The sequence below is a fragment of the Peromyscus californicus genome, unplaced genomic scaffold (genome assembly GCF_007827085.1).
Source record: "Peromyscus californicus insignis strain IS unplaced genomic scaffold, ASM782708v3 Scaffold_1__1_contigs__length_55948999, whole genome shotgun sequence".
Taxonomy (NCBI): Eukaryota; Metazoa; Chordata; class Mammalia; order Rodentia; family Cricetidae; genus Peromyscus; species Peromyscus californicus.
Genome location: NW_026294492.1, coordinates 53696469 through 53722970, shown reverse-complemented (window position 1 = coordinate 53722970; position 26502 = coordinate 53696469). Strand labels below are relative to the sequence as shown.

The 26502-nt window shown below is 56.3% G+C and overlaps 1 protein-coding gene across 3 annotated transcripts; it reads right to left on the bottom strand.

Moving 5' to 3' along the window:
- Window positions 1–729: 729 nt before the first annotated feature.
- On the bottom strand, window positions 730–25572 carry Atcay (ATCAY kinesin light chain interacting caytaxin). Of its 3 annotated transcripts, XM_052747073.1 has the most exons (14): window positions 25242–25349; window positions 23072–23172; window positions 22589–22717; window positions 19418–19476; window positions 10175–10396; window positions 8913–9098; window positions 8584–8686; window positions 8235–8366; window positions 7561–7647; window positions 6901–6999; window positions 6530–6565; window positions 4101–4175; window positions 3826–3858; window positions 730–2934 (listed from the first exon to the last, which is right to left on the bottom strand). In XM_052747073.1, the coding sequence occupies exons 2-14, from the start codon at window positions 23167–23169 to the stop codon at window positions 2925–2927; spliced, it is 1269 nt and encodes a 422-aa protein (XP_052603033.1). In that variant the 5' UTR covers window positions 23170–23172; window positions 25242–25349; the 3' UTR covers window positions 730–2924. The 3 variants fall into 3 exon arrangements, with proteins under 3 accessions (XP_052603033.1, XP_052603032.1, XP_052603034.1); XM_052747072.1 differs by lacking the exon at window positions 23072–23172 and having other exon boundaries at window positions 22589–22670; window positions 25242–25572; XM_052747074.1 differs by lacking the exon at window positions 23072–23172 and having other exon boundaries at window positions 25242–25358.
- Between the last annotated feature and the right edge of the window lie 930 nt (window positions 25573–26502).

The following is a 26502-nucleotide window of genomic DNA, read 5'->3' as shown; positions in this document are numbered from 1 at the left end:
TGCCCTGTGGCTGGCACCTCACCCCTGAGTTCCAAGTCCCCATCCCCCCTGCGGGCCCGCCGCTGCTGAGGGCCCACACTGTTCCAGAGAGGACTCTTACCCCAGGACAATGTCTGGCCCTTCCCTCCTGGTCCCCAGGGACCTGAGCAGGCATTGTGACTGAGATGGGAAAAGCATGGGTGACTAGACCCCAGAGCCATGGAGTGAGGAATGAGTGACTGTGTGTGAATGAATGAATGAGCTAGGGAATGAATGGGTGTAATGTTAGCCTGCATGCAGCAAAAGGTACCCCATCCCGCCCAGCCTTTATCCCACTGTTCAGCACCCCCCTCCCTAGGGACTGTCACCACACCACGTCCCAGGAGGGATCTGGCACATCCAGGGGACCGCACACTGGCCGAGACTGTCTCTGGTTTGTTAGAGACAGTCTCCACATCCACAGCCCAGGCTGGTCCGGAATTCAGCAGCCTCCTGCGGGCTGGGATGTCCGGCATGGGGCACCACGCCCAGGTCCCCACCACGTCTTGCTGGTGACACTAAACACAGCGTTGTCCGCGTGCCCTTGGTCTCCCGGCCACTCAGTGTGTCCCAAGGTCCAGGCTGTGGAGCCAAAGTCCTTGGAGGTTCACCAGCCCGCCCCCCCCAGCTAGGCCTGGCCACTGCTCACAGACGGGACTGGGCCTGCACACCTCACTCCCCGCACCTGGAAACACGCAGAGGAAACACGTCTCCCTCTGCATTATAATTTATTTATTTCACATAAAAATCGCCCCCCCCCAGCTCGCCGGTCCTCATGTCACCACAGCGACTGTGCCCACCGTCTCCATGTTTATGACTGCACAACTCGCTGGTGGACGGTGGACACGGTTGCTCTGGGCAAGTTTTCAAATGGATCCTGGGCATCTCTGTAGAGAAATCCAGCGGCCCTTCACCACCAGGCTGCTGGGCCTCTGCGTCTTGCCTCAGACTGTCCCCCGGGAACCTGAAGTAGTGGTCCTGTGCAGACTGGGATATTAAGCAGTGCAGGGCTTCTCTCCTGTTTCAGGGTCCTCTGTGGCCACGGTTCTGGGTCCTGCTTCCCTGTGGTCGGTGGGTGCTGGTAATCTCAAAGGGGTGGTGGGCACTCCACGGTGGCAGGGGGACAGATGTAGCAGGCAGCCCAGGGTTGGGGGCGGGACCTCAGACCCTTGAGGGCCGGCGGGATTGTGTCCACCCGTCCCTCCCTGCCACAGCTGTGCTGTGATGGCCTTGGTTGTCACCGGAAACCCCCTGGCAGGAAAAGTCTCTAGGATTCTGTTTCCAAAAGCCAAGAGGCCTGGACCCGGACCTGGGGGCACCATCTCGGTTCCCCTCTTCTATCTGACGTTGGATAAACACAACTTACAAAGCCCTCGCCAGGCTTGGGGGCACGCATCTGCCAGGCCAGCTCTCAGAAGCTGAGGCAGGAGGATCAGGAGTCTGAGGCCAGGCCGATCTTGTCTCAAAACAAAATAAAACCCAGCACCCCAAACAACTCTCTCGGGTCCCCTCCCAAGGCCACAGAGTGGAGGCCCAGTGTGTGGTGTGTCCTCTCAGATCCACGGGTGCTGTGGGCTGGAGACCGTGACTCTCCAGGTGGAAAGCTGCTCTTCTGGGGCCATCAGAGGTTCAGGAGCAAAGGGCATGTCACAAACGCCTCACGGTGGGGTGGATGGAATCCAGCCTTGGAGAGGGCAAGGCCCAGGGTCCTGTGTGTTCTTTTCTCACAGACAGGGTCTCGCTTTGTAGATCAGGCTGTCCTAGAACTCAGAGAGATCCACCTGCCTCTGCCTCCTGAGTGCTGGAATTAAAGGTGTGCGCCACCAGGTCTTGAGGAATCACAGGGGGCTCTCCTTGCAAATGTCATCTGGTCTTAAGTGCCCCTGGAGACAGGAGGCTTGCTCCTCACACTCCTATGGTGTCTGGACACAGTCCACCCTGACTGTCAAGTCATCAAGCCAAACTCGTTCTCTGACCCTGACTTGGAGGTCAGGTGGCCGCAGTGGCTGCCCACTGGGACGTATTTTCTTAGGGTGTTCCCCAGATCCCCTGGCACCCCTGTATCTTCATTTTCTTCATGTTCTCATACATGGAGCAGTAGTCTCAATCTTCTGCTTGGTGACACAGAACCGAAGTCTGGCCCAGGCAGGGGACAGGAAGGTGGACGCAACTCCTTCCCTTGGGATGAGGTGTCAGTTAAAATCTCCTGGAGTCACACCTACTTTAAAGAACTTGAAAATGTTCTAGATTATGGGGGGAGGTTTGGGGACCACCAGGCTGATCAATATGTGTGCAAAGGGCTTGAAGGCCCCTGAAGACAGTCAAATGGCAGAACAGGGGGTGTCGATGGGGATGTGAGGTCGGCAGTCACAGCCCTGCTTGGGGTGACAGGGAGAGGAGACAGTGGGTACATTCCACAGAAAAGCAGATGCAGCCACAGCCAGGGCCACCAGGGCATCTGAGGCTCCAGCCAGGGACAGGCGACAGGTGAGCCAAGGGTCTTTCATTGGGTCAGTCCAAAATGCACATTTGTGCCACCCCAGCTGGGGCAGTAAGAGGCATCCTGGGGCTATGAGGTCTGGAGGAAGAGCCCAGGCCACATAGGACCCGTGGGTGACACTGCCCGTATCCAGCTTTGCCAACCCCAAGCTCAGGGTGTGGAAGGGTAGAGGCCAAGGATGTGCTCCACTCCAGAATATGCTCGTGCCGCCTTCTTAAAATAAAAACAGGGAAATGTACTCAAGCAGAGAAAGAGGACACCACGATTCAGAGAGGGACAAAGGAGCCAGGTGTCCTCGGATGATGGACGCAGGATGAGGCAGGATGAAGTCCGGGGCCCACAGGCCTCTGACGGAGGTTATGTGGTGTCTGGAGTCTTCTCTGTCCATCTCTAGGTTCTGGTTAAATCAGGACATGCTGGAGGGTACAGGACAAGTAGGGTACGGTCAGTGTCTGAGGGGGAGGTGAGCTTCCACAGGAAGACTCAGAGTCAGCTACTGGCTGGCAGAGCTCTGAGCAAAGAGCATGATGGCCACCAACATTCCTAATGTAGATCAGAAGACAACCTCCCTCCCAGGCTGGTAGCAATAAAGACCTGTGGACTCCTGCACTCAGAGTGTCACAACCGAAACATCCACCTGTGCATGTGCTCAAATACCAACCCACCAAATCATAACTCTATCCAACAATGCCTACCCATCCACCCATCCATCCACCCATCCATCCACCCATCCACCCATTCACCCATCCATCCATCCATCCATCCACCCATTCACCCATCCATCCACCCATCCATCCATCCACCCGTCCACCCATCCACCCATCCATCCACCCATCCATCCATCCACCCATCCATCCATCCACCCATCCACCCACCCATCCACCCATCCACCCATCCATCCACCCACCCATCCATCCACCATCCATCCATCCACCCACCCATCCATCCACCCACCCATCCATCCACCATCCATCCATCCACCCACCCATCCATCCACCCACCCATCCATCCACCATCCATCCATCCACCCACCCATCCATCCACCCACCCATCCATCCACCATCCATCCATCCATCCATCCATCCATCCATCCATCGTCCTTTCTCTGAGGTGCACCTGAACCTGGCTGTGGGTGGGTGTCCTAGACATGGCCACCATGTCCCACAGCTGGGAAACAGATGCACACCCCTGTCTGTTGCACCAGTTGCTGGGGCAGAGCATATACACGTTGACCAGATGTTCAGTTACCCAGACTCAACTGCGCTTAGAACATTCCAAGAAAACCCACTGACACCCTCTACACCCACCTTGTCTCCTGGTCTTCTGTCGCTTCCGCTGACCTGTGGGTGAGGAGGAGAGGGTGTTATTTGCCTGTTTGGGACCTGGGGCAATCCCATTTACTGACTGTGGCTGGAAACCTCCCCGGAAGGCAGCCACCATGCTTCTTTCTAGCAGGAAACAGGTGTCAGTCTGCACCTGCTGTGTAAGGACGAGCCCAAAGAGAGGGGACCAGAGGAGCTGGTGCAGCAGCCCCCCCCCCCCCCCGTGTCCCCTGGGCCCCGCCTGCTGCCCCTGCGCTCACCCATCCTCTTCTTCCACTGTCTCCGGTTTTTCTTCGGACCTGGGAACCAGGAACTCGGGCTGTGGGGGCCGTGAGCTGTGACAGACAGAACCAGGTGACAGGGTGCAGTGGCCGGGGCTCTGGGATCCCACTGGCCTCTCGAGCATGCGCTGATGTCCCTGGTGTGTTGGAGGGAGCTGGTGGCCCAGGATGGGGTAAGTGTGACCCTTCACACAGGGAGTTTGGGGTGGGCAGGAGCCCTGCCCCACCTTCTCACAGAAACAGGGTCTCCATGTAGCCCAGGCTAGCCTGTAACACCCTATGTAGCTGAGGATGACCGTAAAGCTGGGATCCTCCTGCGTCCTCGCGCCGATTGCGGGGATGTGGCTGTGCTGCCACAGCGGCTTACGCGGCGCTGGGGTTGGGCCCAGCGAGGTCAGCGCCCTACCAACTGGGCTGTGGCCCCAAGCCCAGGCTGGGAAGGTGCAGGAGGAGAAACAGATAGAGCTGGACTTGCTGACCCACACCTCCCACCCCAGCACCGAGGACACTGAGGCACGGGTTCTGAGGCCAGCCTGGGCCACCCAACACCTTGTCTCAAAAGAGAAAAACAATGGGCCTCTGCACTAAGGAAGAGGACACCAGTGTCTGCAGCAGGGGTGATGGGGGGCGGGGGGTGATGGGGGCGGGGGGGTGCCAGGGGTGGGGAGTGCTGGGGGGGGTGAGGGGCAGGGGTTGCCGGGGGTGGTGGTGGTGGTGACGGGGTGGGGGGTGGTGGTGGGGTGGTGGGAGGGTTCCGGGGGCACGGGTGTGCCGGGGGGGGGGGCGGGTGTGCCGGTGGCGGGGGTTAGGGGGTGCCGGGGGGGGGGTGTGTGTGTGATGAGGGCAGGGTGTCTGTGTGCTGGAAGCGGGGGCTGCCGGGGGCGGGGGACCCACTGGGCTCCACCGACTGCTGTAGCGATCTCCCATGAGATCACTGGACTATTACCCAGCCATGAAAAGGAATACATCTCTGACACCGTGCCAACATGGACGGCGTGAGGACACAGCTCAGCTTGAACGGGACATGGGAGGATCCAAACGGCCGTGTCCACTCCCAGGAGAACCCAAGAGCCACAGGGACCAGGGTTACAGGGTTGGGGAGGCACCAAGAGCAGACAGATGGGGGCGGGAGTTAGTGTGGCACGGGGCAGAGCATCTCTGTGGGCTATGGAAAGTTCTGAGGGGCCGGCGTGGCGGGCACAGCCCTGTGACGGCTCTGCTGTGCCCGGCTGTGGGCTGGGGCAGGCAAGGTGTGGGACTTCACGTGCTGCATGGAAATCGTAAAGAAACTTTAAAGATAGAGAGATGCTAAAAAGAGACAAAGAGAGGAACTTACGGGGCCTCATCACCAGGGTTCCTCCAGGCCTGAGCTCCGCGCGCGCGCGTGTGTGTGTGTGTGTGTGTGTGTGTGTGTGTGTGTGTGCGTGTGTGCGTGTGCGCGCGCGCGGCCGAGCCAGTGTGGGCTTATGGGCAGCCCAAGCCCTTGGGCGTGGCTGGCATTGTTTGTACAAATGTGAATCCTGGGGTCACCACTTTTGTGCTCAGTGCTGGGTAAGGTCCTCAAACTAAATGAGGAAGCGGGTGGGGGGGGTTTGGCAACACGTAAAGGCGCTTGCGCCAAGTCTGACGACCCAAGTTGGATCCCCACTGGAAAGGGAACTGACTCCCCGAAAGTGATCTCCACACCCGTGCCATGGCTTGCACACTCACACCCGAAACAGATCACTAATACCTAATAGATGATGAGGGTGGGATTTGAATCCACGGCTGACTCCGGAGACCTCGTCTGAAAGGCAGGACTTTGGGGGTGTGTGAGGTGTGCGTGTATGTGAGGAGGTCAGGTGTCAGCGGACAACTCGCACGTGGGTCACCATCCCCCCCCCCACCAGCTCTCAGGCCTGACAGCAAGCCCCCTTTACTGGCCAAGCCGTCTCGCTGGCCCAGTCCACCTTATGGGTTTGTTTTCGAGGCAGGGTTTCTCTGTGTCGCTTTGCGCCTTTCCTGGAACTCACTTGGTAGCCCAGGCTGGCCTCGAACTCACAGAGATCCACCTGCCTCTGCCTCCCAAGTGCTGGGGTTAAAGGCGTGCGCCACCTCACCTGGCATCCACCTTACGTTTTTAGATGAGGGTTCTCCCTGAGCCCCGGGCTCCCTGGTTTGGGGAGGCTGCTGGCCCGCGAGCCCCAGGATCCCATCTCCATCTCCCCAGCTCTAGGATTACAGATGGGCATCACATGCCCGGCAGGTTACGTGAGTGCTGGGGATTTGAACTCAGGTCCTCACACTTGCCTGCACCAGTTTTCCCACTGAGGGCAGAGCTGAGCCAGTGGGCACCTTAGTTGGTCTGCACAGAGCGGAAGCCACCAAACCACCCCTCAGGCCCCGTCAGGAGATTGCGCCACACTGACCTCTCTCTCTTGGCTCTGAGTCTCTGTTCTTCGTACCTGAAGGAAAGAAAGGCAGGCGCAGGGAGTCGGACTCCCAGGAGCCGTGGGGCGCGGAGTGAAGGGGAGGCTGGGTGCCGGGGACTGAGCCTCGGTGTGGGGACGGCTGAGCTGTGTGCTGACTTCAACGAGAGCCTGTGAGTGCGTGCAGCACCCGCAGAGGCCAGGAGGGGGCGTCGGGCCCCCGGAACGGGAGTCACGGGCCGTTGTGAGCCCCGGGTGGGTGCTGGGAACCGAACCGGGTCCTCTGCAGGGGCAGCCGGTGCGCGAACCGCTGAGCCGCCTGTCCAGCCCCCGCCCGTGTTCCCAGCGGAAGGGACCCCAGGGACACTCACTGCAGGACGCACTCCGGCAGCTGCACGTGCTCCATGGGGATGAGCCGTTCCAGCTCCTCCAGGCTGTGCACGTACTGGATCTTACTGATGAACTTGACACTGAGGGCACACACGGGCGGACAAGGGGTCACCCACGCCGGCCTGGCACTCGCGACCCTCCTGCCTCGGCAGCACGTGGTGAACGACCAACACCCCAGGTGTGTCCCTTTTAGAAACGTCCTCTCACGTTTATTCACGCGCAAGACAAGAGGACAACGTGAGGGGCCGGTCCCTCCGCCCAACGTGCGGCCTCGGGGATTGAACTCAGGTTGTCGGCTCGGCCGCAAGCTCCTCTCCCCACAGAGCCAGCCCTTCAAACGGATTCTTACAAACACAAAGCAGAGTTCTCCACCTAGCCTGGTGGCACACGCCTGCCATCCTGGTGCTCACAGAGCTGAGACAGGAGGATTGCCACCTCAGTGCTGGCCGGGGAGACTTTAAAACCACGGGCCGGAGCAGACGGCCCCGCTGGGCGAGCGTCAGCATGAGCTCAGATCGACAGCACGTGGTGAAACACCGGGGTGGTGCAGCTGTGACCCCGGGGCTGGGGAGGCCGAGACAGGGGGATGCCGGGTCTGGCGGCCAGTGAGTCTCGGGGCGCAGGGCCAGGCAGGGTCCCACCTGATGAAGGGCCGGGAGATGGCCAGCACGGTCCGGATGAACCAGGAGGGGTGCACGATGATCAGGGACTTCAGGTTCTTCCGCAGTCTGCGGGGCGGCAAGGACGACCCGTCAGGTCCGGGGCGCAGGGAGCCCGTGGGTGGGCCGCCTCCCTCCCCAGCCCGACGACCCAGGTCCCCTCAGCCAACTGCGCCCTCACAGCCGCAGAGTTAGAGGCTCTGGGACGCGTCAACACCAGGCAGCAGTGTGGCCCAGTGTGGCGCTTACACACACACACACACACACAGAGTCCTGAATTCTAGGAAGTGCTCAGGTTTCAAGAGTCTGTCTGAAGCTATTCATAAAACACAAAAGGTGGAGACAGCCCAGTGTTTACTCACAGACGGACAGACAGAAACAATTCAGTTTGCTCACAGGCTGGAATATTACTCAGCCACGAAAAAGAAAAGGCCTTCTTTCTGATGCCTCCCTGAGGATGACCCTGGAGGACTCCGTGCTCTCAGACATGGATCAGACGCGGAAGGACGCGCAGCACGGTGCCTCCCTCTCCGGGGGTCCCTAGAGTGGTCGGTCAGCGGCAGACGCTGCAGGACTCTAAGGGGGCCTTCCTTCAAAGCCTTGTCCACCTTGACCTTGGCTGGGGAATGACGTTGACGGGTCCCCCCCCCCCTCACCTCCTGTCAATCATGTGGTAACACTTCTTCAGCCAGCCGATGCCGGGCATCCTCCGCCGGGGCGTGGCCCCGTTCAGGTACACGATCATGTAGTCCTCAGCCACGAGCAGTTCCAGGCTGCTGATGACGTATCTGCGGGGGGGGGGGGGGGGTTGGGGGATGGGGTTCCCGCCGCGTGGGGGCACTGAGGGTGCCGGCCTCCAGCACCCCCAAACAGCAGAGAACCCCCACGGTGCTCTCTGAGCTCCAGGCGCCCCGGCTGCCTCGCTGGTTGGGTTTTGTAGACCAGGCTAGCCTCGAGCTCGCGGCTCCACCACCTCCGCTTCCCCAGTGCGGGCCGCGGACTTACAGGAAGAGGTTCTCCATGATGTAGTGATAGTCGGGGGAGCTGCTGTCCGGAAGGAAGCAGGCAGCGAAGACGATGATGGCGTTGAGGCCTTCCCCGTAGTACCCTGGGAAAGGAGGCATCCGGGGTCACAGTAGCCCAGGCTGGACCATGTCTCCCCCCCCCCCCGGCCCCCCACGGCTGCACCTCCCTGAGCAACGCCACCCGGTGGGGGGATGGCACCCCGTGTGTCACCCCTGCACACCCCAGCTGGACTCGCCCGCTGAGGAGAGCCGCGTGCCCGGTGACCCCCGACCCCGGCGACGTGGGGGCGGGTCGCGGCGTGCACACACCTCCGTGAGTGACCACCTTCATGTACGGCCGGATCATGTGCAGGTCGATGCGGTGCTCCTGCTCCCCGATGATGACGGTCCGCCACAGGCGACCGTTGGCCGCTCCGCCCTCGTCCGCCGCGCTGTCCCCAAACAGGTCCGCGCTGTCCCCGGGCATGTTCTTGGCAGTGGCCACTGGGGTGTCGTCTGCGGGGGGGGGGGGAGCGGAGCGGTGTGAATCCAGGTGTGAATCCATCCAGCTCCGGGAACACCTGAGGTGAGCTAGCCTGGGTTAACCGCCCTGACTGTGGTGCCGCCGGGTCGCAGGGGCCGAGGCCTCTCCGCCTCCATGGACTGCAGCTCCCAACGGTCTGCCAGAATAAACCTGTCCCCCCAGTTGTCTGTGTCTGGTGTCGCAGCCACGAGAAAAGCGGCGACCATCTACCTGCCCGGCTCTGGCTACACTGCAGCCTCCTGCGGGAAGTCCTCCATGACTGCACCCAAGCTAGCCGCTGACACCACCCCTGAGGCTTCCGTCCCACCCCAACCCGGCTGGGTTTCCCTGCCCCCCTTTTTCTTTTTTTAAATCATCCCGACACTCAGAGACAGGCGGATCTTAAGAGTTCGAGGCTTGCCGGGCGGTGGTGGCTCACGCCTTTAATCCCAGCACTCGGGAGGCAGAGGCAGGCGGATCTCTGTGAGTTCGAGGCCAGCCTGGTCTACAGAGCTAGTTCAGGACAGGCTCCAAAGCTACAGAGAAACCCTGTTTTGGGAAAAAAAAGAGTTCGAGCCTAGCCTGGGCTACATAGTGAGACCTTGTGTCTCAAAGAAAAAGTGAATAAATAATAAATGATAAATAAGATTAAAAGGGCTTCCCAACGCATGGCCCTCCCTAGCTGCCCCGCCAGGACTACCTGAACCCTGCTCACTCCTCCCCCTGGGCCCCGCAGGGCGTCGAGGGAGAAGATGGTGTCCCTGCCCCGGGTCCCTCCTGACTGCAGGAGCTCCCGGGGGACCGGAAGAGGGCAGGGACGTTCCCAGCCGCCCACATCACTCCTGGTCTATTCTAGCTTGTCCCTAGTCCCCCCGCTGCCCCGCCCCCCGCGTGGGTGGTGTCCATCTGGACATCTGTCTGTGAGAATCCATCCACACAGATCCCAGCTCTGCGGGGCCAGACATTGTGGGTCCTGGGCCATGATGCGGGGGCCAGCGAGGAGGTGGCCACTGGGGCCAGCGGGGCGGAGAGAAGCCCCGGGGGACAGGGCGGGGACCCCCACCATTACCTTCCCACTCAAGGTCATTGCCGTTTCCCAAGAACTCCAGCGAGTCGGTCTCGTCCGGTGTCTCGATGTCATCCACGTTGATGTCCAGGTCATCGGGGGTGTCCAGGAAGTCGTCGGACAGCAGGGAGCCCTCGCTCTGGTCCAGCGAGATGTTGATCTCTGGGGCCACCAGGGTCTTTCTCTTCCGATGTGCTCCACCCAGGTTCAGGGTGGAGGGAGGAGCTGCCAGGACCCACAAATGGGAAAGATTGCTCACCCCCACCCCCGCTCAGACAGGCTCTGGGTAGCCCAGGCTGGCCCCAGATTCAGTGTGTAGCAGAGGATGGCCTTGGACTCCTGCTCCCCAGGGCTGAGTGAGCCTCTGCCCACCGCGGAGCTCAACCCCCTCACATGTGACCTCCTTCTCCGAAAGTTTATGCCTCACCCCCACACGTTGTCCCCAAACCCAAGTCCACCCGGAAGGAGCTCAGTGCGGCTGAGTCTTCTGAGGGCACCTGAGAGAGAAGCCACCTGGGGCACCTCAGCTGAGAAAACGTCACCACCAGACGGGCCTGTGGGGCGTTTTCTTGATGGTGATCGACATGGGAGGGCTGAGCCCACTGTGGGCGGGGCCACCCCGGCCAGGGGTCCTGGGTTCTGTGAGAAAGCTGGCGGGGAGCATAATCGTCATCAGACAGGCGTCATCCAGCCACTGATGGAAACAGATGCAGAACCACAGCCCAGGAGAGAGGGAGGAAGGATTGTGAGAGCCAGAGGGGTCAAAGACACCACAAGAAAACCCACAGAATCAGCTTGCCTGGGCTCACAGGGGCTCACAGAGCCTGAACCGACAACCAGGGAGCCTGCGTGGGACTGACCTAGGCCCTCTGCATGTGTGTGACAGTTGTGTAGTTTGGTCTTCTTGTGGGACTCCTAACAGTGGGAGCAGGGGCTATCTCTGGCTCTGTGTGTGTCTGTGTTTGTGTGTGTGTCTGTGTCTGTGTGTGTGTCTGTGTGTGTGGTTTTTCGAGACAGGGTTTCTCTGTGTAGTTTTGGTGCCTGTCCTAGAACTCGCTCTGTAGCCCAGGCTGGCCTCGAACTCACAGAGATCCGCCTGCCTCTGCCTCCCGAGTGCTGGGATCAAAGGCGTGCGCCACCACCGCCCGGCTATCTCCGACTCTTACTGGCTTTTGGGACCCTACTCCTCATACCAGGTCGCCTGGACCAGCCTGAACGTGCCAGCCTGTGCCCAGTCTTACTGTAACTTGTCATACTGTGTCTGGTTGAAATCCCTGAGAGGCCTGCTTTTTTTCTGAAGGGAAAGAGAGGAGTGGACGTGGGGGAGGGAAGGTGTGTGGGGGACTGGGAGGAGGGGAAGGAGGGAAATGCAGTCAGGATGGAATGCATGGGAGAAAAATTCTAAAAAGAAAGAAATCAGCCAGGCTGAGCAGCCGTGTGGAGCACCCGGGCAGCAGCCCCCTCCACAGCCTCTGCTTCAGCTCCTGCCTCCGGGTTCCTGCCCTGATGTCCCTCGGGATGGACTGTGGTGTGCAGGGGTAAGTCCTCCCCAAATCTGTCACCGTGTTTGTCCTGGTGACAGGAAGCACCCTAGCTCCCACAGTGGTGTCTGGACAGGGCAGCTTAAGGACAGTGGGGGGGTGACCCCCAGGCATGCTCAGTGAGAACCAAGACGATGCTCTACGGGAGCCGTTGTCGGCAACTGAGAACCATCGTGATGCGGCCCGCACTCCCAGAGGTACGGAAACAAGCCTGTCATCCCACTGAGACACTGAGGCAGGAGGATGGAAGGTTCAGTGGCAGCCTGGCCCTGACAGATCTCTCAAAACACAGGGCTGATAAGATGGCTCAGTAGGTAAAGGGCAGTTCAACAGTGGGGGGACCCCGCCTGGTGGCTTTATTCCCAGAACCCTGATGGTGGACACAGAACTGACTCCCACAAGCCGTCCTTCAAAATCCACAGGTGACACCCAACAACCCACAATACACAAACTGGGGTCATGGCCTCTGCCTAGAACCCCCAGTGACAGCTGGGGGCGTGGTCATGGTGGAGCCCCGCCTAGAACCCCACCCTGAGGTTTCCGGTGGGGACGTGGACACACAACCTCAGCTACATAGTGAGTTCCTGGCCAGCTCAGGTTACAGCTACAGGAGGCCCTGACCCAAAACAGTAAGAGAGAGGAGGGAGGGAGAGACAGAGAGATGCCACTTGCTAAATGTTTCTTTCCCTGACAGGTCTCTGTTACAGAATATTTGTTTAACTCTGTAAAGATGTGTTGCATTTGTTTAACTCTGTAAAGATGTGTTGCATTTGTTTAACTCTGTAAAGATGTGTTGCATTTGTTTAACTCTGTAAAGATGTGTTGCATTTGTTTAACTATGTAAACATGCGTTGCTGTTTTGCTTTGTCTGTCTAAGGCACCTGATTGGTCTAATAAAAAGCTGAATGGCCAATAGCTAGGGAGGAGGGATAGTCAGGACTTCCAGGCAGGAGAGTAAGTAGGACAATTTAGGGTCAGGGGAAGAAAGAAAAGAGATGCCAGGGAGACACTGGGGTCCAGACAGACAGACACAGAGGAATCAGGAAAGCAGGGCATACAGAATGAAAGAAAGGTAAAAAGCCCCAAGGCAAAACATAGATGAACAAAAACAGGTTAACATAAGTTGTAAGAGCGAGTGGGACAAGCCTAAGCTAAGGCTGAGCACTCATAATTAATAAGTCTCTGTGTATTTATTTGGGAGCTGGTTGGCAGCCCAAAGAAAATTCCAACAACAAATGGTGTCTACCGTGGGGCCTGAATTTCCACATAGGGCCTGAGAAAGCTGGGAAAAAAGAAACAGAGAAAAGAAAATGGATACGGCTCCTTCAGGAGGCGCTGCCCTGCAGCAGAGCACTTGAGCAACCACAAGCTAAGTAGAAACAACAAGCTAAGTAAAAACCCTGCCACAGTGTGGGCACCGACTTCCTAGAGCTGGGGCGGTTAAATGCAGCTCTCGGCCAGGCCCTGGGGCTTAAGGTGCCGCTCTCATGGACCGGAGAAGTGGGTAGAGCCAACTGGGAGCCACACGGTGGAGGTGGAGGTCCTAGGTGACAGTTAGCAGTGTAAGGTTTGACTCCTGTGGCCAGAGAACACTACATGTGCACAGCAAAACTGGTCCAGACGAAAATCCTTTAAAAAGGTTACAATGTACATAGGTGCTTAAGAAAGAAAAGAAAATGGGTGTGGACAGTTGTAGGAAAAATAATAGTTTAAAAACAGTTAAGTAAAGTCTTTAAAGAAAGAGTAAAGTAATAAAAAAAAGAATAAACCACATGAAGATGTGACATACACAGGGAGTCTGGATTCTGTATGGTGTTGTGTTCACTTTGAATTTTATTTATTTATTTATTTACTTATTTATTTATTATGGATGCAGTATTCTCCCTGCATGTACACCTGCACGCCAGAAGAGGGCACCACCATATCTCATTGCAGATGGTTGTGATCCATCATGTGGTTGCTGGGGCTTGAACTCAGGACCTCTGGAGGAACAGCCAGTGCTCTTAACCTCTGAGCCATCTCTCCAGCCCCATGAATTTTTTTTTAATGCTGATCAATGAACAACAGCTGCTGAGAGACGTTGGATTGTAAAAGGAACCACTGAATTAAACCAGCCTAGATGCTTTAGGGATGCCTTAACTTTAAAATGGAACTCAGAAAATATATTGCATTGGGGGAGAAGTTATGATTTTGTTCCCACAGGAAATGAAAGGCTATGGATTCCTTCAAAATTAATAGAGACCAGATCTGATTGGGGAGAGACCCCATGAAAATCTTGGCTACAGACATAAATAAATAAATGCAGAAAAACTACAAAACAGGTGATGTAGCCAGGCAGTGGTGGCACACACCTTTAATCCCAGCACTCAGGAGGCAGAGCCAGGCGGATCTCTGTGAGTTCGAGGCCAGCCTGGTCTACAGAGTGAGATCCAGGACAGGCACCAAAACTACACAGAGAAACCCTGTCTCGAAAAATAAAAACAAAACAAAACAAACAACAACAACAAAAAAAATCAGGTGATGTGTATGCTGATCCTTTGACATGGGGACATGATAAGATAAAAAGGGAGATTATTGAATCTACTTTAAAAAGGAACTTGTTTTAAATAGGATAAGTAATGAAAAATTTTTTATCTGAATTTGTCAAATGTTAAAGGACTAGACATTGTTAATGTAATTCCTGACTGTACATATTGTATATACTTATTGGATATAGTTTTTCTTGCATTAGTTATAAGCTTTTTTAAAATTTTAGACAAAAAAGGAGAAATGTGGTGATATTGTGTTCCCCAAAATATTGTGCACCCTAATAGACTTATCTGGGGTCAGAGAACAAAACAGCCACTAGATACAGAGGCCAGAAAATGGTGGCACTAAGGCAGAGGTCCATCCTGATCTCTGTGAGTTCAAAGCCACATTGGAAACAGTCAGGCATGGTGACACACGCCTTTAATCCCAGGAAGTGATGGCCGGAAGCAGAAAGGTATATAAGGCGTGAAAACCAGAAACTAGACGTTTTTGGCATAGTTAAGCTTTTAGGCTTTTGAGCAGCACAGTTCAGCTCAGAGGCTTCCAGTCTAAGGAAACAAGATCAGCTGAGAAGTTGGCCAGGTGAGGTGGCTGTGGCTTGTTCTGTCTCTCTAATCTTCCAGCATTCACCCCAATATCTGGCCTTAGGTTTGATTTTATTAATAAGACCTTCTAAGATACATGCTACATCAACAGATCTGAGACTGGATGAGACAAGATAAATCTGGTGACAAGATAAATCTGGCTACAGAGTCCTCATGACTGATTATTACCTGCCACCCTTTCATATGGCATGGATAGAGGTTTGGTTGTACAGTCCAAACAGTCTTGTAACGTTAACAGATGCCTTTACCTGTGCAAACATAGAATGAAATCATCTTTAACTGGCTTGTGCACACTTCACAATCCATACACATGTTAATGCAGATATGTGTGTTACCTTTGAAAGTTTGTGCGTTTTCAGAAAGGAAAAAAGGACCAGACACCAATGAAAATGGGTGGCCCAGGTGATGCAGCCTCTCAGAATGTCTCTGTTGTGGTTTCCTTAGAGTTCTGGTCCAGAACAGCTTCAAGGCTGTGGCTGGCGGAGATGGTCCAGCCTCACAGACTACTCTAGCCAGGATTGAAGATAAGCCTTGCATTTTCCTATTACACCGAGACTGGACAACAAATGTTATAGCTAGTTTTCTTAGGACTTGATCATTATCTCAATTTTCTCAGGGTTCCCTGAGGACACCATCACCTCTGTACAACAGGAAGCAGTCTAGAGTACACGATGCCCACATTCCCAAGAGGTGGGGGTGGTGGTTTCGGTCATTTGATAGGTTTGTGAATGTTTGTCATCATTTAGCAGGGATAAAGAAATATAGAAAATATAAAAAGGACAACTATTCATCTCAAATATTTAACAATGGTTTGGATTTTTATATATTGATGCAAACTTAAGGTTATTTTTGTTATATTGTACATATGTTTATGCTCTTGCTTAAGGTATTGTACCTATGCAGCTCATTTAAAAATGAAATATAAGCTGGGCGGTGGTGGCGCACGCCTTTAATCCCAGCACTCGGGAGGCCAGAGGCAGGCAGATCTCTGTGAGTTCGAGACCAGCCTGGTCTACAAAGTGAGTTCCAGGAAGGCGCAAAACTACAGAGAAACCCTGTCTCAAAAAACCAAAAAAAAAAAAAAAAAAAAAAAAGAAGAAATATAAAATTCTAGTGCTTGAAAGCTATTATTACAAACTGTTTAAGTTAATTAAGAAACACAGGCCGGGCAGTGGTGGCGCACGCCTTTAATCCCAGCACTCGGGAGGCAGAGCCAGGTGGATCTCTGTGAGTTCAAGGCCAGCCTGGGCTACCAAGCGAGTCCCAGGAAAGGCGCAAAGCTACACAGAGAAACCCTGTCTCGAAAAACGGAAAAAAAAAAAAAAAAAAAAAAAAAAAAGAAACACAGGTTAGTAGCTAGTTATCTATAACAATCAAACTTATAGTCAGGTATGTTTTCAAGGTCAAACAGAAATATATTTTAGATAGATGGTCTTCAGACACTCCAGAGACATAGAGAATATGACATTTTAGATGTTTTAATAACATAAGAATTTCCATGACAGTGAGACATGTCTGCTCCTGGCAGCACCAATCTACTTCAGGGAAGATGATGGGCATCAAAGAAACTCCATATCACGTTTGCTTTAAATGTGGCAAAGTTAGCCACTGGGCAAGAAACTGTCCTTACCTCGACTGCTGACAGTATGCTGTCCAAACTGGACCAGCAGGACACACAAAAAAAGTGACTGCCAAACTTCACCAAAACAAGGCAGGACAGTCCTTCAAAATTCCTGCTTCACATAAGAGTCTGTCAGATACTCTGGACCTGTAGGGCGAAGATGGATGCCCAGCTTTGCAGAGGAACTTTGGGTGACTGTCCAGGCAGCCAGCTGTTTCTCTCATTTCTTATAGTTTTGGACGTTGTTTGCTCTGCATGTCCCCTGTTTATTCAGGTAATATATATCCTTCTCGGGTCTCTGATGGGGTTGAAGACTACATAGTTATAGTTTTACAGTTTTCCTTGTTACCGAATTCAGAAAATAAACTCAAAAAAGTTATGTAAAGTATATAATGTTGAGAGACATTGGATTGTTTATCTAGGAAAATGTTTTGAGGTCTAAAAAGATGGTTTTGGGTTGGTAATACAGTTAGGCTAGAAGGTGGATTAGATACACACCTGTGGACTCACCAAGACTGGATAGATAATGGAGTCTTTTCTTTAAATTTGCCAAATACAAATGGACTGGTTATTGTGAATGTAGTTCTTGCTTGATAATTTTTACTATCTTACTATATTAGAGCTAAAACCTTTTTTTAAAAAATTTTTTAGTGTCAGTCTTTATTTCTTATTTTTTTAGTTTATTTATTTTTATTCATTTTACTTACCAACCACTTTTATTTAGACAAAATGAGGAAATGTTGGGGAATATTTATTTAACTCTGTAAGGATGTGTTGCCTCTGTTTATGTTGCAGAGCATTTGCTTAATTATGTGAAGATGTGTTGCATTTGTTTAACTCTGTAAACATGTGTTGCTGTTTTACCTCGCCTGCCTAAGGCACCTGATTGGTCTAATAAAAAGCTGAGCAGCCAATAGATAGGGAGGAGGCACAGGCGGGACTTCTGGGCAGGGAGAGTGAGTAGGAGGAGGAATTTAGGCTGGAGGGGGGAGAGAAAGAAAAAGAGATGATAGGGAGATGCCGGGGGCCAGCCAGATGCAGAGGAAGCAGGAAAGCAGGACATACAGAATCAAAGGAAGGTAAAAATCCCCAAGGCAAAACGTAGATGAAGAGAAACAGGTTAAATTGAGTATAAGAGCCAGTGGGACAAGCCCAAGCTAAGGCCGAGCATTCATAATTAATATTAAGTCTCCATGTCTTTATGTGGGAGCTGGTTGGTGGCCTGAAGAAAATTCCAACTACAGGTTTCCACGTTCCACATGACCCCATCTTGCCCTGCTCCCTCCCTTTGGAGATGGACTGGGCTGGCTCCTCCAGCAGGTCAATCCTGTGTGCACGGGCTCGTCCCAGCAGCATCCCTTCAGACCTAGAACAGCTGGCTGAGGCCCAGGTCTCCCCCTGGTGCTGGGATGGAATACGACATTTGGAGCTGTAAGATGGAGGGGATGTGGTGTTCCCTGCATGTGGAAAGAACCCTGGCTGGAGCTGGAGAGGCTCAGTGTGACCTCAGGATCACTCTGTGTAGCTGGTGGGAGGTTTAGAGAGTGGGAGTGCCATGGGTTGAGGCCAACGGGCACAGGATGAGTTCAATATGTGTGATTTAAGTATAAAAACAGAGCTGAGGGCGTGGTCAGGGTGGAGCCCCGCCTAGAATCCCCAGTGAGGGGCTGGGGGCGTGGTCAGGGTGGAGCCCCGCCTAGAATCCCCCAGTGAGGGGCCGGGGGCGTGGTCAGGGTGGAGCCCCGCCTAGAATCCCCTTTGAGGGTCTGGGGGCGTGGTCAGGGTGGAACCCCGCCTAGAATCCCCCAGTGAGGGGCTGGGGGTGTGGTCAGGGTGGAGCCCCGCCCAGAATCCCCAGTGAGGGGCTGGGGGCGTGGTCAGGGTGGAGCCCCGCCCAGAATCCCCAGTGAGGAGCTGGGGGCGTGGTCAGGGTGGAGCCCCGCCTAGAATCCCCCAGTGAGGGCTGGGGGCGTGGTCAGGGTGGAGCCCCGCCTAGAATCCCCAGTGAGGAGCTGGGGGCGTGGTCAGGGTGGAGCCCCGCCTAGAATCCCCCAGTGAGGGGCTGGGGGCGTGGTCAGGGGTGGAGCCCCCGCCCAGAATCCCCAGTGAGGGGCTGGGGGCGTGGTCAGGGTGGAGCCCCGCCTAGAATCCCCCAGTGAGGGGCTGGGGGCGTGGTCAGGTGGAGCCCCGCCCAGAATCCCCAGTGAGGGGCGGTTGGAGTGCCTCGGTGTTAAGTTCTGGATTCTAGTCCGAGAACTAAAAACGATGAGGAGGGCAGACCTGGAGGAAGGCACACAGGCAGGGGCATTATCCTGTGACGGGCTCACAATTGGGTCTGTCTCCACAGATGAGGCTGTCCTGGAACTTGGGCAATCCCCCTGCCTCGGCCTCCTGTTTAGGACTCCTGGCACGTATCTCCGTGTGCAGACACAAACTGAGATACACGTGTTTTCTAACTGAAAGGACTGTGTGTGCGCGGTGCCTGCGAGCGCACAGAGTGTGTCCTCGTGGCTCTCCCGTGTTTTCACCGTGGGGCTCTCCCTGAACCTGGGGGTGACTGACTCAGGTAGCCAGCGGGCGGTGAGTCCCAGCCATCCTCCTGTGCAGCACGAAAATCGCAAACGAGCTACACCATGCCTGATCCCCACCCCACACCCTCCGCCCTGAGGTTCTGGAATCGGAACTGAGGTCCTTAGACCAGAACAGCGAGCGTGCTACCCACTGAGCATCCCCCATTTCACCAGTCCGGGCTTCTAGATTGGAAGCGCATCACCTGCACAGAGACATCGGGCAAACAGCTAAGGGCACACAGTGAGACATGGCGCAGTCTTCGTGTGGGTGTCCTCTTACCCCTTGGGCCCAGGCTGCAGACGCCCCACCCTGCATGCAACCCCGGACATCATCGCACCCTGAAACCAAGCTCACATTGCTGCGCGCTCTGCAAACTTACAGGACGAGTCTTCCACTGCGCCGCCCAGCAGCTCCACCCCAGTGTCTTCAGGGAGGGGTCTGTGGAAACCCCAGGAACCGGGTCAAAAACGCAGCACGAGGAACACAGGATGACCGGACCAGCCAAGGGGGTTGAGAGAAAAGAAGAAAACGCAATCAGATCAAGGCAGTAATGCCCCAGACTCGGCTCTCCCTTGGAACAGATGATTCAGGAAACACCCATATAGAAAGATGCCTTTCAAAAGAGCCACGCCCCCAGCCCCTCCCTGGTGATCCTGGGCGGGGCTCCACCCTGACCACGCCCCCAACCCTCACTGGGGATTCTAGGCGGGGCTCCACCCTGACCACGGCCCCAGCCTTCAAGGTATTATCCTGTTATTCCTCTCATTTGACCTTAAAAATGTATTTCACAGCCCGCAGGTGGTGGCGCTCGCCTTTAATCCCTGCACTCCTGAAGCAGAGCCAGGTGGATCTCTGTGAGTTCGAGGCCAGCCTGGTCTACAGAGCAAGATCCAGGACAGGCACCAAAACTACACAGAGAAACCCTGTCTCGGAAAACAACAACAAAAAAATGTATTTCACAGAGAGAAAACAACCAGGGCACAAACACCCGGGGTCCAGATGGCTGCTTGGAGGGAGACTTTGGCCTTGGCCCCTGCTCTCTGCTGCAACCTCATGGCCGGTCAGCCTAGTGCACTAACTCCTGTAGCTCAGGATGGCCCCAAACTGGCAATCCTCTTGCCCCAGCTTCCACACTTTCAGTGAGATTCTGTCTCCACAATAAATAAATGAATGAATGAATAAACATTTAAAAAATTAAAAGCTGGGCAGTGGTGGTGCACACCTTTAATCCCAGCTCTCAGGAGGCAGAGGCAGGCGGATCTCTAAGTTCGAGGCCAGGCTGGTCTACAGAGTGAGTTCCAAGATAGCCAGGGCTACACAGAGAAACCCTGTCTCGAATAACCAAAAACCGACAACAGAATGCAATCATTGACTTCAGGCTGGGCAATGGGTAGAGCCTGGCATGGATGACTCACTGGCTCCCCGCTTCATCCAAATCAGGTATGCTGGTACCTGCCATCATGGCGCTTGGAGGGCTAAGGCAGGGGCAGCAAGAGTTCAGGGCCTTCTTGGCTACTTAGTGAGTTCAAAGCCAGCTTGGGCTACAAGCTGTCTCAAAATGTACCCACTGTCTCTCCTCCCCACCCCCCTCTCCAATGACCTGGGGGGTCTGGGCTTCTCCCTGACAGGTGAGCAGACACTGTGGGCTGGATCCCTGCCTGAAAGGCTGTGCACACATCGGCCTTTGTGCGGCTGCAGCTGGGTCTGGGTCCTCTTGTAGGGAGGAAGGCGGTGGCCTGGTAAGCCAAGTGCCAGACTGGCATGGGGGTCGACATGGGAGTGTCTGTCTTGAGCTGGGTGAGGGCACTGGCTGCCAGGGGTCTTGTGGATAAGGACATATTTGGATGAGCGCAGCTGGACGCTGGACCAGGGAGGCCAGGCCCAGGGACTTGTAAGGAAACAGCACAGCTTCTTCCTTCTGTCTTCTGTCAGATTCTCACCTACAGTAGTCTACCCTTGAACTCCCAAAGTAGCCAAGAATGACCTTGAACTCTAATCTCCTGCCTCTCCCTCCTGAGTACCGGGGGATGACAGAGGACAGCTTTGTGTTGCTGGGGACAGAAGCCAGGGCTGCTTGCATGCTGGGTGAGCTCTCTGCCTGTTGTGGAATATTTTAAGATTTTTGTTTAATGGTGCAAAGATGTGTTGCGTTCTTTTATGCTGCATTTGTTTAACTCTGTGAAGCTGTGTGACTGTGCCTGTCTAAAACACCTGATGGTCTAATAAGGAGCTGAATGGCCAATAGCAAGGCAGGAGAAAGGATAGGCGGGGGTGCCAGACAGAGAGAATAAATAGAAGGAGAAATCTGGGAGGAAAAGATAAAAGAGCAAGAGAACAAGGAGAGGAGGATGCCAGGGACCAGCCACCCAGCCACACAGCCACCCAGCCACCCAGCCACCCAGCCACACAGCCACACAGCCACACAGCCACACAGCCACCCAGCCACCCAGCCACACAGCCAGCCACGGAGTAGGAGTGAAAGGAAGATACACAGAAGTAAGAAAAGGAAAAAGCCCAGAGGCAAAAGGTACATGGGATAATTTAAAGTTAAGAAAAGCTGGCAAGAAACAAGTCAAGCTAAGGCTGGGCATTTATAATTAACAATAAGCCTCCGTGTGTGATTTATTTGGGAGCTGGGTGGCGGGGCCCCCAAAAGAGTAAAGAGTAATAAAATGGTGAGCGACACTGCCAGCCGAGTCCGTGTCCCAGCCTCCATATCTGTCATTTTTAACTCTATCAGGAGCCAGATGTGGAAGTCAGGGGCCACGTTCACTTCCTCTCCATTGGTTCTTGAGACACGGTCTCAATGACCAGGAGACTAGACTGTCTGGGTCAGCGAGGGCCACTCTCCACCTGCCCAGCTTTAGGATCACAAATGCCCACTTGGCTTTTTCCTGTGGTCCAGAGAGATTGAACTCCGGTCCTGGTGCTTATATGGCAAGTACGTTACCCTGGGAGCCATCTCTCCAGGACCTGGCTTTTCAAAAGTTGTTTCATTTAGCCCAGGCTAGTCTGGAACTTGCTCTGTAGCCTCTGAGCCACGCCCCCAGCCTCTCACTGGGGGATTCTAGGCGGGGCTCCACCCTGACCACGCCCCCAGCCCCTCACTGGGGATTCTGGGCGGGGCTCCACCCTGACCACGCCCCCAGCCCCTCACTGGGGGATTCTAGGCGGGGCTCCACCCTGACCACGCCCCCAGCCCGTCACTGGGGATTCTGGGCGGGGCTCCACCCTGACCACGCCCCCAGTCCCTCACTGGGGGATTCTAGGCGGGGCTCCACCCTGACCACGCCCCCAGCCCCTCTCTGGGGATTCTAGGCGGGGCTCCACCCGGACCACGCTCCTCTGTTTGATGCAGGGTCTCTCTGCACCCCAGGTTGGCCAGAACTCATTCTTGAGCTCCCTCTGTGGAAGCTGAGCTGCGAGGCCCGGTCACAGTGTCTGGGAGTCTTGGAGGAAACGGTTCCAGAAGGTTCTGTCACCATCAGCAACATCTGCTGCTGCTGCCAGGAGCAGCGAGGCCCGGACGAAGGGGCGCTGGCGCCCTCACCTGGGCAGATCCTCGTCCTGCCATTCATCCCTCACGTCCACGTTTTCCATCCTCAGCGTGGCTTCCGTGGTCCCCATGGGAGCTGGAAAGAGAAGCCGGCCGGGAGCTGGGGCGACCCCGGAAGCGGATCTGGGGGAGAGAGGACAGACTGGTCTAGACGGCCGTGACTGCGGACAGCGGGATCACCCCGGGCTGCGCTCGGGAGAGGGGTCGAGCCCCAGGTCCAGTCCTCCGTTGGGACCTGTCAATCAAGTCCGCCCTCTCCAGAGCAGCCGGGACCCCAGCGGACACATCCCCTCCTTTTCCTCGGACGCCGCCGTGCAAACGCAAGCCTTTGTGACCGTCAGGACTGATTCCCCTTGGGTAGGCACTTCCGGGAAGGGAGTCCTCTGCCCGCTCCTCCCCGGGCCACCCCCCCAGGACCCAGGAGGAAGTGGGAGAGACCCGGCTGCTCAGGGGGGTCCTGACGGCATCTGCCAGCACCTGGGCTTCCCTGTTTGTAAATCGGTTGAGCAAGTCACGTGTTCTGGGTGGCGTCCTCTGAGCCCATCACCCCGGCTCCTCACTCCAGGAACAGCCATGGTCTGTGTGCGCAGGCATAGGTCAGAGGTCAATGCCAGCGTCCTCCCGCTCCGCCTTGTATTTTGAGGCAGGGTCTCTCTACACCTGAAGCTAAGCGCAGAGCCCAACAGCCCCAGCCTCTGCCTCCCCAGGGATGGGATTACTTTATTGTCCTCCAGCTTTATTCCCTGTGTGTGTGCACGTGTGTGCGCGCGCACGTGTGTGTGTGTGTGTGTGTGTGTGTGTGTGTGTGTGTCATGTGCGTGCCTAGTGCTGGGGGGGTTGTCAAAACTGAGAGTGTGTTGTAGGGCGGTGGTGGTGCACTTCTTTAGTCCCAGCACTCTGGAGGCAGAGGCAGGAGGGTCTCTGTGAGTTCCAGGACAGCCTGGTCTACACAGAGGAAACGCTGTCTTGAACTCCTTCCACCAAAAAAGAGAGAGGGCATCGGATCCCCTGGAACTGGAGTTGCAGAGGTTGTGTGTGGCCACGTGGGTGCTGGGAATTGAACCCAGGTCCTCTGAGAGCAGCTAGTGCTCTAACCACTGAGCCACCTCCCCAGCCCAGGCTGTGATTACAGTTTGGTGTGTTTGTGTGTGTGTGAGAAAGAGAGAGAAAGAGGGAGAGACAGAGACAAAGAGAGACAGGGACAGAGAGAGACAGAGAGGGACCGAGAGAGAGAGACAGGGAAAGAGACAGAGACAGAGACAGAGAGACAGGGAGAGAGAGACAGAGAGAGACGACAGGGAGGGACCGAGACAGACAGACAGAGAGGCTCTGTCCGTGTAGCCTGGCTCTCCTGGAACTCATCCCACCTCAGCCCCCGAGTGCTGGCATTAACGGTGTGTGCCACCTTGCCCACTCTGGCCACCTTTTTAAATTAGTTACCCGTTTTGTCCCTGTGTGGGGCGTGTGCACTGTGTGGAGTTTCAGGCAGGGAGGCCAGAGCACCCTTTGTTGGAGTGGCCCCCCCTCCCCCATGTGGGTCCCAGGGAGCAAAGTCAGGTGGTCGGCATGGCAACAGCTCTGGGTTCCCAGAAGCCACCACACCTGGCTGGTTCCACGGGTGCCGGGGATTGAACTCGTGGTTTTACTGCCTGCGCATGACCCCCTGCCGCCTCCTGCGCCCCACGGGGTGCTGTGTGGACCCCCCAGACTGTCTGGTGGGAGCGCTTCGCGTTGGAGGCCGGTGTTGCGACACAGACACCCCCCCCACACAACTAAGGGCGCCCCCAAGCCAAACTCCGGCACCCACGGGGCACATCTGTGAAATCATGATTTTTCTCCTATTTCCATATTGACAACAGGATTCCAGGGCCCAGTCACGGGATGTCACCCCTAGTCGGCTCCCTGATCCGGGGACAAGGGCCTCTAGCCTGTCCTGGCTGTCACTGCCCTCCGGCCGGGCCATCTGCGGCTGGTGGCTGGGGTGTGTCTCCGGCGGCCAGGGAGGACAGGCCTGCAGGTGTGACCGCGGCTGGCGGAGGCAGGAGCCCGAGGGAGGCGGGGCCGACTCCATGTCATCACCCATTCATGGAGGAGCGACAGCAGGACAGACACACAGTACGGGAGGAAAAACGACTCCCCCCCCCCCCCGCCCCGGGTGCCCCAGGCCTCCCCCGGCGCAGCTGAGTTCAGCCCATTGTGTCTGTGCATGGAGGGGACTCGGGTCCCTCATGCCGGGCGGGGTGTGAGGGGGAACGACCCCCGTCCACACACTCCAAACACTGGGTGTGGTGGGGGCGCCGGCGACTCCAGGAAAAACAGCGCAGGTCCCTGGCCGGTGGCCACTGCTCAAAACCTGTCCTTTTTAATGTATGTGCGATTTTGATGCCTCCAACCCGCAGTCAGGGTTATAAATAGAAAGCATCCGACACCGCATTGGAGGTTTACCGCCCCCAGGATGCTCCGGCTCCGCGCTGGGCTTTTAATCTCTTCGCTCTCCACCCAGGATCCAGCCCCGGCCGCTCGCCCCGTCGCAGCATCCACACCGGGAGCCGCCAGCGTCTCCCGGATAAACCTTTCCCCTAGCTGGGCTGCTAGCAGGGGGAAAAAATGACAGTTTACATTTCCAGTCTGCAAAAGGCCCACTCACCTCGGCGGCGGCTCCGCGCTGTCACTGAGACACAAAGGCGCGCCGGGCCCGGATGCAGGCGGGCATCTCCCGGGTGGTACCCAGGCTGGGGCCTGGCGGAAGGATGCTCAGGGGCAAGTCCACATCCGAGGAAGGTCACCCAGGGCGACGTGGCCAGCGGGCCCCCGGCTCCCCGGCCCAGCTGGAGAAGGGGGTGCCGGGTCAGCAGCAGCACCCGTGTCCCCCCGCGGTCCCGGTGTCCCCCGCCATCGCAGCCCCGGGCCTGCGCGGCTTCGGCTCTCTCCTGCCCCGATGGCCGAGGCTTTGCCTGCCCCCAGATAGTGGAGGAAGCCGCTTTTGTGTGCAGGGGGCGGGTCCAGGCCTGATCGACAGTTCCAGCCCCCCTGCTCGCATCCTCCTCTCCCCATTGGCTGAGGGGAAAGCATATCTCCCAGCCACGTCCTGAGCAGGTGCAAAAAAAAAAAAAAAAAAAAAAAAATCCCCCGAGATGGTGCATCGCTCTTATGCAAATTCACAACAAGAGAGAAAACAAAAATAAAGGGACAAGCAGCCGTGGCCTGGTTCCTTACGAGGAGGGGGCGGGGGGCCTGCAGGGCTCTGTGGGGGGAGGGGAGAGGCGCCCTTGAAACCGTCTTCGAGGGCAGAGAAACGGAGGTTTTCAGACCCCCCTTCAAGGGCGAGGCTGGGAGTCGGGGTGCCGCGGGCCTGGCTGGGTTTTGTTTGAGATGGACTGGGTCCGGCCGCCGCGGGAACTGCGCCCCCTGCAGGTTTCCAGCGGAATCCAGGCGAGGAGGGAAGGATAGAGGGCGCAGTCTGCATCCCGGTCTCAACTGCGGAGGGCGCTGAGGCAGGGGGATTGCAGCTCAAGGCCAGGCAGGGCGACGCAGGGAGGCTAAGGTCAGCCTGGGCCAGACCCCATCTCGGAAGTGAGAAGAGGGTTCGTGGGGATGGTTCAGCGGGAAAAGCGCTCCCTGTGCGAGCGCGGGACGCCGGGCCGGGAACCCTGGAAGCCTGTGTGGCTGTGAGCGCCTGCGGGAGGAGGCTGGGGGCCACGGAGGAAGACACGTGACACCAGCCGCCGTCCTCTCGTGCGCATTGGCGCACACACGCACCCACAAAAATTTAAGTAGGGAGCTGGGGGCGTGGTCAGGGTGGAGCCCCGCCTAGAACCCAGTGAGGGGCTGGGGGCGTGGTCAGGGTGGAGCCCCGCCTAGAACCCAGTGAGGGGCTGGGGGCGTGGTCAGGGTGGAGCCCCGCCTGG

What these genes read in the sequence shown, in the direction of transcription:
- Atcay (XM_052747073.1), bottom strand. Translation starts at nt 23,169, where the DNA reads ATGGCTGTTCCTGGAGTGAGGAGCCGGGGTGATGGGCTCAGAGGACGC. An exon ending in TTACAAACAGGGAAGCCCAG is followed by an intron (nt 22,718 to 23,071) that starts GTGCTGGCAGAT and finishes TCTCTCCCCCAG; the next exon opens with ATCCGCTTCCGGGGTCGCCC. An exon ending in GAAGGTGGTCACTCACGGAG is followed by an intron (nt 8,687 to 8,912) that starts GTGTGTGCACGC and finishes CTCCTTTCCCAG; the next exon opens with GGTACTACGGGGAAGGCCTC.